General features: G+C 41.2%; 1 protein-coding gene across 1 annotated transcript; it reads left to right on the forward strand.

The window, feature by feature from the left end:
- The first annotated feature begins 3,365 nt into the window (after nucleotides 1-3,365).
- On the forward strand, nucleotides 3,366-17,606 carry dld (deltaD). The gene is made up of 14 exons (XM_083666296.1): nucleotides 3,366-3,478; nucleotides 4,181-4,256; nucleotides 4,561-4,640; nucleotides 4,743-4,811; nucleotides 5,158-5,227; nucleotides 6,572-6,672; nucleotides 7,510-7,653; nucleotides 11,378-11,479; nucleotides 11,807-11,997; nucleotides 12,641-12,811; nucleotides 15,402-15,591; nucleotides 16,042-16,179; nucleotides 16,531-16,620; nucleotides 16,945-17,606. The coding sequence occupies exons 1-14, from the start codon at nucleotides 3,440-3,442 to the stop codon at nucleotides 17,008-17,010; spliced, it is 1,527 nt and encodes a 508-aa protein (XP_083522422.1). The 5' UTR covers nucleotides 3,366-3,439; the 3' UTR covers nucleotides 17,011-17,606.
- Nucleotides 17,607-17,752: the final 146 nt, after the last annotated feature.

The raw sequence follows: 17,752 nt of genomic DNA on the forward strand, positions 1-17,752 counted from the left end.
TAGACAACATCATCTCACAAACAAGAATCTCAAATCAAATCAAAGTTGATTTGTCATAGGCACAGAATACAGGTTGTAAACGGTGCAATGAAATACTTTAGAGCTACCTCTTAACAGTGAAATATCAAAGGAGTAAAAAAATAAAATATCAACAATACACAAAAATCCAGAATAAGGCAGTTGGTAAGGCTGCAAACTGGGTATAGGGACTGTTTAGACAAAACTTAGGCAATAATTCAATCATAACAATAAAAAAAAAAACTATAACAGTTTTATATAACTGGCACTATGACGTCACACACAAGGCGCTGTGACGTCACGACTCATGCCATTTGACAGTATAAATACGGCTGAAATGAACAGATATTTATACCACTTTCTGAACTGACGACCATGTCTGTCACAGTGATGATCACCCCGGAGGTCGACCAGAGCTGGCCGTTTGCAGAGTACCCTCTCTGCGAGTATGTGCTGTCTGAGGCTTTGTCTAAAGAGCCAAGTATGAGCATGTGTGAGAGTGTGTTGCAGGAGGCAGCACCCGCAGCCGCCAAAGACAAGCTGTCTTTCTGGGTTCAGTTTAAACGTCGTTGCCTTAAGACCAAGAAGGCAACGACGCATCGTGTCGAGCAGGACGACGATGCAGAACTCCCCAGCGGCTGCTGTTTCCCCTACTGGGGACTCTTTAAATTACATGTACTGAGAAAATGAATGAATTTTCAGTAAAGAAAAAACTTTCTGAAAACCACCTTGTTCATGTTTTTCTTTCATAGTAGGTTTACGACAATAATAATAATAATAATAATAATAATAATAAAATGAACTTTATTTTTATAGCACCTTTTTAAAGCAATGTTACAAAGTGCTTTATAAAGAGATAAAACTGATATGCAAATAAATACGTTTAGTTTATGAACTGTGGGCTCATGCAGCAGCTATCCTGAGGTCCACACATAAAACGCATACAGAACAGTTATAGACAAGAGTAACATTGATTAACACAAATTAACTTAACTTAAAATAAAAATAATTAAATAACAAACCTTGTCAGAAACCAAGAAACAATAAAAGCCAGATAATAAAAACACCACATTTTTGGTCTTTTATTTTCTAACCATCTGTGGGATGTTAAAATACTATACTGGGATGTTAAAATACTACTATAAGAAATGTGTGATCTTCAGTATTGTGTGATCTTCAGTAACTGGGCACGGCACACAAACAAACACTGCGGAAAAAGGGTAAAATAAAGGTGGAGAAAACCAAGCTCCGTTAACAAAAGTACGCACTTAACAAGTGAAATAACTTGAACTTAAGAAATACTAGTCTCGAACTAGGGCAACGGGGTAAACAACTGGAATCACTGAACCGACGGGCAGACAGGGTACTCACAGACATACAGGGAGAATCTCCGACAAAGACATGGGAACACACAGGCTATATATAACAAACACGAGACAGAATACACAGATGAAACGAATAATGATAGATTGGGAGAGCACTGGCCCCGTACCGCCAGAGGAGGGCACCAGAGTCACTAGACAGCAACCTCAGGCGTGACAATTTGGCACAGATCTGGCTGTGTTTTTCCAGACGGTTGGAGGCAAAGCTCCTGCTGCAGAACTCACATTGCAACAGGTTGGAGTCAGCAGCACTGACAGCCTGCTGGATCCGTCCTCTCGGTTTCATCTCCGTAACCTCAGATCTCTTCTTCTCCTCTACCTCATTCAATGTCACCTTGTTATCCTTCTCCATCTCAGCACTTCTTGTATCATTCACTTCCCCTCCTTTTGTCTCCCACTCTCTGCTCATTTGGTTGACCGTCTACCCGGGCAAAAGGATCCAATCTTGCCACCCGTTCCTTCAGCCATTGGCAAGCACTGCTTGCCCTTATTGCAGGGAGTTTATTGGATCCACAGCCAGACCTATTGGACCCGGGGTCCTCAACAGATATGGCACCAGGGAGATAGACATCCTTGTCACTGTATGTCTTCCTCACCAGTATAGGTTTGAAATGAAGCCGCTTCTGTTGTCTCAGCTGGAGCCCGTTGGAGATGTCAGCCATATTGGGCCCACTCTCTGGGCTGGCCGTGGTAGAAGCTGAGCTCTCCAGCAACACCGTACTGTTCTTGAGGACAACGGTCTGCAGCACTGGCAGTCTGGAGGAAGAATGTGGGCTGAACTGAGGGGATTGTAGGGATGTCACAATGGGTCAAAACATTTAGGAATTTTAGTTTGACTGACAGATATCTGACATATTGGTATTGAAATACCTATGTTTATGATGCTTGTGATTTTTTCGTAAATAAAAGTCATACATATCAATATATACATTCTTTGAAGCTTACACATTTCTCTCTCAAATTACAGTATTTAACATTCAATAACTAAACATTAACCAACTGTTCATTTCAATCTCTACAACATGGATCTTTCTCATTAAGATGCACCCATTCACCAACATAAGTTACATATACAGTAAGACTATGAGTAACATTTTGTATGATAAGCTGAATTAGGAGCAACTTTCTGATGTATGTTGCCGTTCCTATTAATATAATAATAATAATAATAATAATAATAATAAAAAAATTAAAAAACGCAAACTTTTCAACTGTTAACAATGTGTTTTTCCATATTATATTTCCATATTATGTGCTGTACCACATCCAGGGTGTCCTGACTTTGAAATTGACGAAAGCAGGCAAATACAATATACTGTATTAGCTAGGATACAACACAACATTTCAGAAATTACGTTATGAAATATATTAGCTAGTAGATGAAAAACAGGTAGACCATATAGGCTACAAAACAAGTTATTTTATTATTATTATTATTATTATTATTTTCTGTCCGGTATTACTTTCATCAGCTACATCAGGTAGGGAACCCTTTTAATGGCAAAAACAAAAACCGTTCAATCAAGAGAGTCTAACCTATAGCAGCAGTGTTTTTTATACACACCCACTGCTTTCGACATGCCCGCTCCTTTCGATTCGCCCTCAGGGATGCAACTACCTATATATGGGCTTCTGATGGCCTATCTTCCGAGATTTAGAAAGAACTAACTCTCTTTTTACATAAACTGTACAGTATATAGAAAATATGAAATATTTTGAGGAATATATTGAAATTCTAAGAATTGTAAAGCAATTAAAACTTGTAAATATTTGTCACATATTTTCCCTAATTTATATGTATTGTAATCCCGGAGCATGCTGCCCGTCTGTCCAGTATTGTATAGTACATTATCTTCATTATTATTAATAACAGAAAACGAACCTATAGTTGGACGAAGTGGAAAAGAAAATATTACATCATAGGGTAGCGACAGCACGTTGAGTTTCCTGGATTGCTACTGCGCAAGCGCAATTTAAGGAGTCCTTGGATGATCCGTCTGCTGTAGGTTACGCAGCCTGTAAAGGGACATCAAGACAAAATGCAGAGCTGGAATCAGTTATATCGCACACTTGCCACGGTAAGGATGATATGATACGTCAGGTACTTGTACAAGTTGTCCGGAGTGGACATGAGTAGAAGAGATCTAAACTGAAGAGCTTAGTGCGTCTGTTTTAACGTGTGATTTGCTCTGCAGATGCTGTCAAGAAGGCCCAGCTAGCTAGCTAGCTAGCTAGCTAACCATGTAAGCTAGCTATTCTTTTGGGTTGCTAACATGCATAGCTTGCTACATGGAAAATGTGTCAACATTCTTTGCCCTCCAAAGTTAGTCTTGGCATCATACGTCATGATTGTGTCACCACCATTATGTAGAGATTAGGTGCTCTCTCTTTTTTTTTTTTTTTTTACGAGATGTTGCGAAAGCGTCATGTTAGCTAGCTGTACGCAATCAAACCCGCGCCAGTGTGTGGCGAGCCGGTTGGCATCCAGTTATACTGTCAAGCTGTCAGTTGTTGTTGTTGTTGTAGGTGTAAACATGATGTAAAGAGAATATTTCGGTCTTACTGCACCCAATGAAATAATATCAGTGACTGTCATGTATAGCAATACCGAATAATGTTGTTCTAATAGTGTTCTCTCAGCCCTGGCTGCACTCTAGGTTATCTGTTATTACTCAAGTAGACCCCTCAGTATAGACAATGTTAATGTCGAACACACGAATACACACACGCATCTATTTGGTTGCCGATTGTCTTAATTTGTGTCTTCTCTTGTTAAAAAGCGGAGCCATCAACTCCCGTGCAAGCTACAAGGTGCATCTGTACTCTCCGTCAGAACATATGCTGACAAAGCACAAAGTAAGTCAACCTGTATTATCCCAATGTTCAAGTAGTGCATCAACACTGCTGATCATGGCACAGTCTACTCCATGTGTTTTATGAACACACTCAATCAGCATTCTTCAGTTCAGGTTCTGAACACCCACAGGGTGTGCAGGTTTCTCCTTGAGTCAACTAATAATTAAGTATTTTGTTGAAACACATGATCGTACTGGGCTGTAACAAAAGTCTTCAGGGTTATAGGACTCTAGGGCCAGGATGGAATTGCACTACGATAGCATCAGACTTACTAATTAACGTTTACTACTTTGCTTTTTTTAAGTTGATGCTGATGTCACAGTGGTGGGCTCTGGTCCTGGCGGATATGTCGCTGCTATCAAAGCTGCTCAGCTCGGTTTTAAGGTAAGATTATTGCATGACCTTCCTCGCGAGTGATTCGTAGGTCGTCATCATTATTCATCAGTAAAGTGACTGTGTTAATGACTGTTATCTCTTCCTTCACAGACAGTATGTGTGGAGAAGAATATCACTCTTGGAGGAACCTGCTTGAATGTTGGCTGTATCCCTTCAAAGGTAGCCAATTTATATGAGCAGTTTACTGAACATTTGCTTGCTATTTCAGATATTTTCTTGCCTGCTGTTGGCTCAGAGTTTCAAATGAGTCAATTTCAATGATAATTAGATTTCAGTCAAGCTTTTTGAAATGTCTGCCACTCCTGTAGCTGTTGGGAACTACAGACACAGGTGTGAACATAAGCTGCACAGTAGAGGTGTTTGTTGAAAGCCTTTTTGTGTAGGCCTATTTGAAAGTGTAACTTGGATAATGATAGCCCTAAATGATCTAAGGAGTTGCGTAACAGTGTAACTTCATCCTAAATTTAGGAATAATAGAACTCTATTGTCTCTTTCACTTCTATAGGCCCTGCTGAATAACTCCTACCTGTACCACATGGCCCATGGCAAGGATTTTGAAAGCAGGGGCATTGAAAGTAAGAATCAACATTAGAAAGCAGGGGCGTTGAAAGTAAGAGTCAACATTAGCAAGAGGATCTTAACTTGAGCTGAACTAATGATAATAGCTAGCAGGGTTGGGTTCAGTTGACTTTAAATTCAGTCAATTCATTGAGGTGAATATAAATTCAATGATTATGAACAAACAGAAAATACAGAAAATGTAAGCGTTTTACACACACACACACACACACACACACACACACACACACACACACACACACACACACACACACACATACATTATATAGGGGGGGGGGTAAATGGCCACCAACTCAATAGAGATTTTGAATTTGTTTAGCCAGTGAGACACCTCTGTGGTTAACTAAACGATTGAGTCTTGACCACCTGATCTGTCACATGACCAACATGTAATTCAGAGTTTATCCTCAAGTTGGCACTGCATGTGCCTCCACACTAGAGGTCTCCACGGCTCCACCTGAACCAGAAAACCCAAGACCTGAGTGGGTCGAGGTCTAAAAATTAAACTGGCCCCAGGGTCCAGGTCGGGTGTTGTTCGATTGCCACAGGTCTCGGTTAAATGACACTACAGCCCTACCCGTCCGGACCCGATAAACAGCTCTGTTCATAAGAGCGTCTCATATAGGCCTAGTTGTCAGTATATCAATCCCAACCTATCAAAACCTGCACTACAGTCTAGCAGGTGCCTCTGTCCACCCACACCACCACACAAAGTGATTGCACATAGCGAGAGAGAGAGGGAAAGAGCAATGTTTTGCGAGATGGAGTAGGTCAAACGCCTCACTGCATTTGGCTATTAGTCCAGATTTCCACAGTGACAGAAGGTGTCACACATTTCAAAATCATCACATCATAATATATTTTTTTGCAGCCACATTCAGTCATTCACTCCAACTTTATGGGTGCATTCATACATTGCCTCTCCAAGAATTGGAGTGTGTTCTCTGGCACACTGGACTGAGCTCAGGTTATTAGGAGAGGGACAAATGTAGGCCACCGTCAGTCTGTGAGGTCTGTAACACACTAGTCGCTTAATTAGCCTTTATTTTTTTTTAGCACTCTGGTCTAATCAGTCGGGGCTAGAACCGAAATGTCATGTCTCGTTGTTCACGGGTCCGTTTGGTTTCGGGTCTGACTGTCCACTGGTCCGTTAGGGTTCGGTTCTCCATCAGTGTTTACCCCCATCTAAGTTAGTATCTGTATACGTGTAGACCTTTTAATGTTCTATCAGTAATTACTATTTGACCCTGTAAATACCTGGGATATAGCAAACTTTAAATAATGTGTTATAGAATTGAATCCTCAAGGGCAGTGAATAACCTCTCTCTCTTTATTCCCAGTCACAGGACTCACGTTGAACCTGGAGAAGATGATGTCACAGAAGAGTGGGGCGGTCAAAGCACTGACAGGAGGCATTGCGCATTTATTCAAACAGAATAAGGTGACGCCTCCCTACAGACAGTCCCTGCAAAGAAGAGACAAATTCACCTCATTGTATGGATTACTAGAAAGTCGTCTAAGTAACCTGATAGTCAAAGACCACAAATGTGAGCTAGTGTACGCCTACTTATCCACAGATTAGCATTAGCGTTGAAACAAGCAAAACAATGGAAGTGCTTAGAGCCCTGTTCACATTCTCTAAAAAGCAAACATTACTCCAAACCAAGGTGTGCAGGAAGGCAACGTTTTAACCACCTGTATTATTCAAACCGGTTTCTCCACATGATGCAAGTTGACATTTAAGTTGCCAGACATGTAGAGTAATAATCGGCTTATTGTGGCCTAGTTGTCAGAACTTACAGGTGGAGAAGTGATGGGCCTATCTTGGCATATTTTGCTTGAGGTCATTCACTTGGACAGCTTAAGCCACTGTATTCAGGTTGCTATTGATGGCTTACGTAAGGTGAACAGATGAGGTGGATCAGGGTATGACTCAAGCCCTAGAGCCCTGCAATGTTGCACCAACGATTGCTTTACAGTGGAGAACTGAACCAAAAGCCATGTCTTTATTTGTCCTCCATTATGTATGTTGTAAGAATTGTTATATCTTTTTCATATTGTCCTTCCTGTAGTAGCTCTGGTAATGGACTTGACCTGTGTTTAATATATGCCGTTTAGCTGACGCTTTTATCAAAAGCGACTTACATTGCAGAGTGCATACATTTCAGTATATATGGTCCCAGCGGGAATCAAACCCACAACCTTAGCGTCGTTAACGCCATGCTCTACCAACTGAGCCACAGAGGATTGATGATGGAATGCTCTTGGCTCCCCCTAGGTTACACACGTGAGCGGCTTCGCCAAGGTGACCGGCAAGAACCAGGTGACGGCCATTGCGGCTGACGGCAGCGAACAAGTCATCAACACCAAGAACATCCTCATCGCCACAGGCTCCGAGGTCACACCCTTCCCCGGGATCGAGGTACGCACCGCGATCAACGACACTGACCTGTGCTCAAAATGTGTATTAAACTGAGTTTCCAATGTACCTTGGCTGTGGTCGATTCACCAAGACAGTTCTGGGATTTTAAGTTCCCTTCCTTAAATACTCTAGCCATATTTTGTCTCGTTAGACTGAGGTTTTCAGAATGAATATGGTACTAAAGCACCCTACAAACAAGCCAGCCAACTCTTTTCACACTAGTATTTCTTTCTGAATCATTTGTCTACTAAGAAGAAAAAAGGGACTTTATTTGGAGAGTACCAAATAGATGGTGTGTAGATGTTCAACTAACTGTCAACAACATTTCAATTAACTATTCACTAATCATAGCCCTAGCCTTAAAACCTAACCCCAACCTTAAACCTTGCAAGCTGTTGCATATTGACAAAGTTGCGGTTTATATTTTGTGGATAGTTTGAGCAACTATAGATCATCTATAGGGGACTATCCAAATAAAGTGTGAAGAAAAAAACCCTCCAAACAATCACTGATACAGTTTTCCACTGCCCAGCTGATTGTGTGCTCAAAGAAAGCCTCCGTGAAGATGATCTGGTACGATTGATCTGAGTTCAAATTAACTTGTCCCCAGGCTATTAGGCACAATCCATATAAGCCTGGAATAACAACGACTCAAACTTCTTTTGATTTTAGCGATTCACACGACAGCAAGATGTGGTTCTGAATCAAAAACATGTTGTGTGCAAGCTCTGAGGGGGAAAGTGACAGATTAGGGTTCAAATAGTATTTTAAATAATTTCAAATACTTAGCTGTATGATTTGAGTTTGCTTGATACAATGGAACCAGCAGACTAGTCCCTATAAAGCAAACCCAGCCCATCTGGCACTCCAGACAGGCTCTCTTAAGTATTTTCTACCCAGGTGTGCTCTCTGGTTTCACAGCATTCCATTTGTCAACATACAGTAGGTCAGAGTTTAATTGGGCAATGGTTGACTGACGGTAGCACGACAGTACTACTATGGCATTCACATGTTTTATTTTATGTATTTCACCTCTGCAAAACCACCACCAGGGGCATTGTTGAGCAATTCTAATGGATAGGCTTACCTTTCAGTGTTTAGGAACACACTGTGGGCTGTAGTAACTCCACATGTATGTCTGGGTACCTTCCTAAAAATGTATCTATTGTTACCCAATACGGTGAAGCATTTTTAGTTGGTGTTATTTCATTCATGGAGCTAGAGTATATAAAATATATTGAACTGACCCTGTCATTGTGACCGATATCACGGCTAGTAGTGCAAAAATAGTAGTACATATTTTACTGTATAGCCTTTCATTCTTGAAAAACTGTTTATTTAACAGTATTATTTGAAAGCATTCCAAGTATTTGAGGGTTAGTTTGCTTGTTTTCAAGGTGTGTTCTGTCTTGCTCTAGGCTATGGTTAAGTTTTTTCAGATTGGGTTCACCATTTATAAAGTACAACATTTTTTAAACATACTTCCCCTATTTCAGGGGTCCAAAAGTATTGGGGGGGAAAAGTACTCAAGTTTAGTATTTGGTGGACATTCCCATTGCCTAAAGTCTGCGACCCATTGACCCTACCAAACACTGGGAATATTCTCTGGTGATGCCATCTTCATTTGTTTGTTTTGAGATCTTTTTGCCTAAATTCTTTATCAGGAAATGAAATGCATGTTCAATTGGATTTAAATCTGAAGATTGACTGTCTTATCTGTCCACAAGACTGTTTTCCAGACCTCTGCAGGTTTTTTAAGTACTTTTTAGGGCACTGTAACCTGACCATCCTTTTTGAGGATAACTAGTGGTTTGCACCTTGCAGTGTAGCCTCTGTAGTTCAGCTGGTGATGTATTCTGCGGATAGTAGTCTCTGACACATTCACACCTACCTCCTGGAAAGTGTTCCTGATCTGTGGGACAGTTGTTTTAGCGTTTTCTTAATTATGGTGAGCATTCTTTGTCATCCACTGTAGAAGTCTTCCTTGGCCTACCAGCCTGTTTGTGATTGCTGAGCTCACCAGTGCTTTCTTTCTTTTTTAATTATGTCACTAACTGTCTAATGTTTTGGCTATGTTTCTGATTAGATTTTTCTAATATTTCAGCCTCCATAACGAATCGAAAGAAATTTACGTGTGGTGGATCAAATCGAAAGTTGCCGGAATAAGCTCATGCACGTAGACTAGGCCTACATTGTAGCCTGATGCTTATTTAATTTGTGTGGACTCATGAATTGACTTTGCTTTATTTCATAGCATCTTTTAAAAGCAGCTCACATATTTGGGTTAGTTGGGAGCAGTCATGATAAATGGGGGAATGTGAGACACGTACTTTGTGCATTGGGTCAGGCAGAACTGAGCTCCGGAACCTGAACTGGGCGGTTACAGCGTTCACACGCAATTTCAGTAGTAAACTCAGTCCCTTTTTAGGCTGCATGTCACCTTTTTTGTATATTTATTTATTTATTTATTTATGTTTTTGTATTCATCATTCAAAGATTTTCGTTTTCTTTTTATGTGATGCCCAGCTCCTTTTTGCCTGGCTGTGTAATTCACCATGCAGGGAAGGGAACATTCCGCGAATATTGAAACATTGGATCAATGAGGTGGCTCTGAGAATATTGAAACGTTGTTTGTAGTCTGTATCAATGAGCTGTATCAACGAGCGAGTTTGTCTGATGTTATTGTGTTCCCTACACAGCCCTCATAGACTAACAGTGATATTCAAAGGAAGTTAAAAGTTCTTGTGCATTTTCCGTGTTGAAGCTATTTTCAAAGAGCTTTCTATGCTGCACTTGTGTGCGGAGGTGAGCACAAAAGAGGCGGACACGCCTTATTCCACGTCAGACAAACTGATTGTACTGGGGGCATGCTCATACAGAACAAGTCATTGCTTTGTTGCGCTCAGATCTGGATATGGCTGCCCTGTGCCCAGAGCCCAGAGCTCTGTTCTCCCTTGGGGGTGTGATGTGTGCAGTGCGTGTGTGTGTGTGTTGTCTCGGGAGAGGTGTGCACGTGTCAAATTCCTACAATTGATGAGAATTGATTTGCATTCTTCTTCTTCTTCTTCTTCTTCTTCTGTCAAATTACTCTAAAACATTTCCCCCGCTAATCCGCGCTGTCGCATGTTGGTTGCTGCCTGCGCATATAAGGCCTATGAGAGAATGCGTGATGACTGTATGAAAGTAGATATGGATATTTGAAGCACTTGGTGGTACCATTGTTTGTTCCTCGTTAAGATAACCTGATATTTAAACCATTTCCACTCTTCAGTTCTGTAATTCACTGTAATAAACTCGATTTTGCCTATCTGATAAGGCAAACCATTCTCTCATTTTTATTTGAGTGATTTTTTGGAGGGAACACCAATAATGTCAACACTGTCAGTAAATAATACCAACAGAAGGATGGATCTTTTCAAAAATCCTTCACAGCTCTTGTCACTTCCTTGTGGTGGCTTTCGACAGCAGTTCACACGTCTTCACAACTGTGTGATAGACCTGCCATATTGCGATGGCAGTATGAACCTTTTAAACACTGGCCTACTTTATCTCCCATCTGCAAATCCCTGTCATCCCCCTCCTAACCTCTCCTCTTAGTTTGACGAAGAGAGTATCGTTTTTGAGATTACCTGGAGAGTAGGGATAGGTGGTATTGATTTATGATTGGGCATTGTTTTGTTGACTTGTATTAACATGTTTCCCTTATCTCCACCCATCCTCCCAGATTGACGAGGAGAGTGTGGTGTCTTCCACGGGGGCTCTGTCCCTAAGTAAGGTCCCAGAGCAGCTGATCGTCATTGGAGCAGGAGTCATCGGGGTGGAGTTGGTGAGTGACGAGTATGACACAAAGCAGGGTCCTGCGTTTGACACCCAATCGATCCTCACGGTTCTGTTAAACCTGATGTCGTTTCCTCATTAGCTTGCTATGTTGTTTGGGTATCACCGAGAACATATTTGAAAGAAATAATTGAACAGAGTGGGCAAAGTTGCAAATATTACACCTAGCATGCTAACAGCTATTACAATAGACTGGTAGCATTGCTAGCCAGCTAGCATCCGCTGGTTGAAGTACACAGAGAATCTCCAGAGCCAATACGAGGCCTTAAGTTCTTCAGAATAGTGCCAGTCTGATGTGTGGCCTCCATTCCACCAGGGGTCAGTGTGGCAGCGCCTGGGCTCCAAGGTGACGGCAGTGGAGTTCCTGGGCCATGTGGGCGGCATGGGCATCGACATGGAGATCTCCAAGAACTTCCAGCGCATCCTCCAGAAGCAGGGCATGAAGTTCAAGCTGAGCACCAAGGTCATGAGCGCCACCAGAAGACCCGACGGCAAGATCGACGTGGGGTAAGTACCAGGAGGTGGGGGTTGGTGTATTGTGAGTTATGTGTGTGTGTGTGTGTGTGTGTTGTGTGTGTGTGTGTGTGTGTGTGTGTGTGTGTGTGTTGTTTTGTGCTTGTCTGTGTGTTTGCACTGAATGAGTGAAGTGGATGCTATTGAACTCCTTAACAGCATCAGTGTTCCATTGTTATCGGGTTATTACTTCTGATCTATTACTTGTGCATTATGTCTCTTCAATTCAACCCTTTGGACAACATAGAGCACTCATTGGACTATAGAGAAATATTTTTCAGTTATTACAGTATAAGACAGTTGTCATGAAATATCATTATTGTTAATTACATTTTCCCCCCCAAAAATATTTTCAATTATTGTAAGTGTACCCAGAGAGGCTTGGAGAACATGTACTGTCCTATTGTCGTGTAAAAACTATGCAACCACTGCAAATATTGTTCCATGATTTAAACATCAGGGTTAGTTTTCAAGGCATTTTTAAGTGCAATTATAAAACTGGCTCCAGATTGCAAGCATCAAGTGCATATCGAACAATCTAAATGAATGAGTTATAACTGTTATATGTAAATGGTTTGTAATTGAATAATACACTGGTTATAAATGATTTATTAACTAATGATAAACTCCTTTCCAGTGTGGAGGCAGCCGCCGGCGGGAAGAACGAGACTCTGACGTGTGACGTGCTGCTGGTGTGCGTGGGCAGACGGCCCTTCACCAAAGACCTGGGCCTGGAGAACGTGGGCATCGAGCTGGACAACAGAGGGCGCATCCCCGTCAGCAACCGCTTCCAGACCAAAGTCCCCAGGTAGACGACCACCACATAATTTTTTTTTTATTTCTTTAAGGTGGAATCCTAACTCGAGGCCCGTGCACCCAACTCAAATCATCTCTCACATTCTTTCACATCAATGCAAGACATATGTTAATGTTGGAGTTACATGCACAGATCTCTTAAGATTCCACCCTAAGTGAATGCAGCGATTGAGTTTGTATCCAACAAACTTGAAATTCAAATGTGTACCTTCAGTTCCTATTTCGGCAGCCTTGGACATGACAGAGTAGACATTTTATGTCTTATTTTGGCAGTCCGTTTTTCTGCTCATGCCGTTCTGTCTGTCTGGGCGGTCATTTGATAGGGAAGATGCTAAGATTGGATTAGTTAGTTTTGCAATGTATAATATTTGTTATGGTTTATAGGCTGGAATTTAGCCGGTGGTGATGATGATGATGATAATAATAGACAGTGAGTACAGGTCACAGGATCAAACAGCTGTCTGGTCAAGGGAGAGCCTTGGAGATGTCTACCAAGTTTATAACAGTGGAGTAGTAGAGTCTTTTCTCAGCTTTTATGTGATTGGTGTAAATGTTCTTTTGCATCTGTAGATTAAAAACAGAGGTTTGAATTTTTCAAAAGGAACAATCAGTCACTTTGTTTAAGCACCCCACCCAACTAGCTTTTAGCTGAGAAATACCAATTGTGGTATTGATATCAATATATGGGAGTTATAGCACCACCTTGTGCTGGATTTGCAAACAATTGTACATTTATGTTTCTTAAGAGAGGCATGGACCAGACTTCCTGTAAGTTTCATAGTGATGGGGTGTTTTGGTGGCATCATATTGTGACCGCATGGGTTTAAATCCCGGCTCATGCTATGTTGTCACGTCTCTTTCTCCTCCCTTTCCTGTCTACATTCACTCTGAGCCTCGACCAGGACTGCTACTAAAATCATTAGTTACTGTTTGAGGTCACTTTTTGAATTATTTGTATACACTGTTAAGTTTACACAGCTGCAGGTAAAGCACCCGTTTCATTTCATGTGAGTTGCTCAGCTGGCTGGCTCACTGAACGATCTATGCTAGTTTTCATATACATTTCCAAACTAAATAATGGCTGCACCTTCAACCACCAAAGTCCTTTGCTAGTTTCAAGGTCAGGTAATTCGCTGGAGAAAAACATGAAAATAATTGACGGATTTATTGTCGTCTACAAATTGTAACCAAGGTAACGATATGACGGCACATTTTAGCCGGGCAACTTTTTGGTCTATCCCATGACCATTTGCGAGATACAAGACAGATCAGTACGACCCCTTCTGCACTGATCTATCTGGAGAAAAGTTTTGTTCTAGTTGAGTCATTCTTTATTTGTTGTTATTCTACTCACCCATATTTATACATGAAATCACATCCATAGATTTACACAATGCTTCATCATAAAGTAGGCTAATATGTATCTGCGAATATAGCAGAATTCATAGCATGATATATGTCCTTAATAATAAAATAAATAATAATCTCAGCCTACATACTTCTTTGGCCTGCTTCATTGAATTGCCTGGCCACTGTGGGCATATTACAATTTCTGATATTGCTTTTGTGTTCTGTGATCCTCACAGTGTTAATTCCCCCATGATTTACATTTTAATACATAAACCACACATTTTGTTTAACATGTTATTGTTCCTTTGACCAGTGTGGGAAAAATATCTAAATAGAATTTCTTATGTGGGTTTTTTCCTTCATAAATTAGCTCTTTTATTGCACCCGAAGAAGTTGTCAAAACTAAGTCTAGCATGCCTTTACCAAACTTTGTTGTACCAAAGCATTACCAAACTTTACAGCACTGATATGACACCTACATGAAGGTGATTCATTTATCACCATCACTGCTGTTGGATACAGGCAGTAAAACAGTGAAAATATAATTTGTTTACAGATTAACATTTTAGTTTTATATATTATAGCATACAGAATAATATTAATAACAACATGTCAACATGACAGCTTACTTTCACTGATCCATAGAATGCTGTGCAAGAGGCAACCAACAAATGCAAGGAAAATCTTGCGCTTGGACAAATAATTAAAGCAAATATCAGAATGCCAAGTAGCATCACAACACCTCTGAAAATTATGAGACAGTTTTTGTTTAATTATAATAATTGGCCACCAGATGTTAAGTGTTTTAGGATTTCTTGTTCAAGACAGTACTTTCCTTTTGTGAATTGAACATGTACAGACATTTTACCAGATGTTTAAAGACATTGTTGCCCATATGTAACATTGTGTGTTAAAGGGTTAAGTGCCCAACGCAAAATGTATTAGAAACATTTTGCTTTAGTATTAGTAAAAACTTGCTTTAGTCCTATTTATGATGTTAAAGCCCTGCAGCCCTAGTAACAACAATTGTTCACACAAACGGGTTTCTCTGGCCTCCGATAAACGTACATTTACATGATGACCTGATGGACTTAGTGCACTGGCATTTGGCCCTAACAAATTGTGCCTTTTCCAAGGCGACTTTGCCCTAAACATGTATGAACATTTCTCTCTCTCCCTCTCTCTCTTCCCCTGTCCCTTCGTCTCCCTCCCTCCCTCTTTTCTCTCTCTAGTATCTTTGCCATCGGAGACGTAATAGCTGGCCCCATGTTGGCCCACAAGGCTGAGGATGAGGGCATCATCTGTGTGGAGGGCATGGCCGGGGGTGCTGTTCACATCGACTACAACTGCGTACCCTCCGTCATCTACACACACCCAGAGGTCGGATGGGTGGGCAAGACCGAGGAGCAGCTCAAAGAGGAGGTGTGTGTGTGTGTGTGTGTGTGTGTGTGTAACAAAAAAAACAAAAAAAAAAGACTATGGTCAAGATGGCAAAACAGGCTATCAATCAAATGGAATTTTAATCAGACATTTTGGCCATATTTGACCACTTTTTTTGTATGCTGCATTTCATGTAAGCCCTACATCAAATGCAATATTGAATCAATGAATTGGGGTGACTGTAGTTATTTTAAAGAGGTTCCATTTGCATCATCACTACCCTGTCTATGTAATTCTCATTGTCCCTTGTATCGGAATGTCCTCGGTGACCTGACTCTTGCATTGGTAATTTGAATTGATTGGTCGAAAGCACGTGAATGTAGCACCAAACTCAGGATAGTTGATTTGCGATGGATCAGCTGTGGAGAATTTGAAAGCGACACAAACACGTGTTACATTCAGTGAATAATGAAGCATAACTCTGTTCTGCAGGGTGTCCCATACAAGGTGGGCAAGTTCCCCTTCGCGGCCAACAGCCGAGCCAAGACCAACAACGACACAGACGGCATGGTGAAGATCCTCAGTCACAAGGAGACAGACAGGCTGCTCGGCTCTCACATCCTTGGCAGTGTAAGATGTCTACTAGCCTCCTGTTAGACTTTAGTCATTCATGAGCATTTCATCCAAGTAGCCCTTGGTTGATTTAATACCTATTATCTATTCCTTTTTGGTTGATTTAATACCTATTATCTATTCCTTTTTGCCGTTTATTAACATTGATTCCAGTTGGTAGTCCGTCAGCCATTTTATTAGCCATGTAGCCATCATCGCTTAGCTTGTTAGCCTTCTATTAGCTGTCTAGTATTTAATGGTACACTAGTCTGTTAGCCTCCATTAGCCTTTCAGCCATCTATTGGCCATCCATGAACACAGTGTGTTAGCTCTGAGTTCTAACAGTGTTGACCTCTGACCTGTGTCCAGGGGGCAGGAGAGATGATCAATGAGGCGGCCCTCGCCATGGAGTATGGAGCATCCTGCGAGGACATCGCCAGAGTGTGTCACGCCCATCCCGTAAGTCTGAACACCCCCTCCCCACACACACACACACACCCCACACCCCACCCACACGCGTGCACATACACTTATGGCATTTAAGCATACACAAGAACAAGCAAGAGTCATGCAAGCATTCACTCATCTTAGCAGCCAGATGAACACACACTCCTCCCCCAAGACTGATATTTGATTTGGTCACAGCAACAATAATATTAGATGATTATGCAGTGTAAAACATGCGCACATCCACAAGTTTTCCCGCCTCCCCCTCAGAAGATTTCACTTAAGCCATCCTTTTTCTTCCCTGTCTCTCTCTCTCTCTCTCTCTCTCTCTCTTAGACTGTGTCCGAGGCCTTCAGAGAAGCCAACCTCGCCGCCTCTTTCGGGAAAGCCATCAATTTCTAACACCGTCACCCGCTCACACATCCGTGTACATAACTGCTCTGTCCATGACCCCCCCCCAAACCCAGAACTGTCTGTCCGCACATTCTAGGGGTGTAAACTTCAACCCCATAGCTCCTAGCTCCTCTGTATACAGTACTGGTAATGGAGATGAAACATTGTACCACATTTAGTATGTTATTTAAATGTTATCAATAAAGCGGATTGGATAGTTAAAACTGACTGGAGATCAGTATTTTGCTTAATAAATGGGATAAAGTTGAGTTTTTCACTCAGGGCGCACATTTTAGCTACTATCCAATATTATTTACTTCATATCTAGCATTTTTCCTACAACAGGTTTATATTAGTTCATGCAGTGCCCTGAAATATATTCATACTTTCAGAGAATGTCTGATTGTAGCTCAAGTGGAATACTGTTGTTTAAATGGTAAAACATGAGATTATATTTATTACAAAGCAACTATTCAGTCAAGGTTGGTCAGTCAAGCAACAGCTGGCTTGTATGAATCATGATGCTTGAAATTTCAAAATGGCTGTGTTAATTTAAGTTCTTGCATAACTCTGAGCACTACAAACAAATAAATGCAGTAACCATCCTCAAGTGTAATAGTGTGTGAATAGACATTGTAGCGTCATCCTGTGTTCATGGAAATGCATGGAGGTGAACAGGAGAGGGTGCTATACACTAACTTCTAATAGACATCATTATTAACCTCAGGCGCTCATGAGATATTATTGCCAT

The sequence above is a fragment of the Argentina silus genome (assembly GCF_951799395.1).
Source record: "Argentina silus genome assembly, chromosome: 3".
NCBI classification, from domain to species: domain Eukaryota; kingdom Metazoa; phylum Chordata; class Actinopteri; order Argentiniformes; family Argentinidae; genus Argentina; species Argentina silus.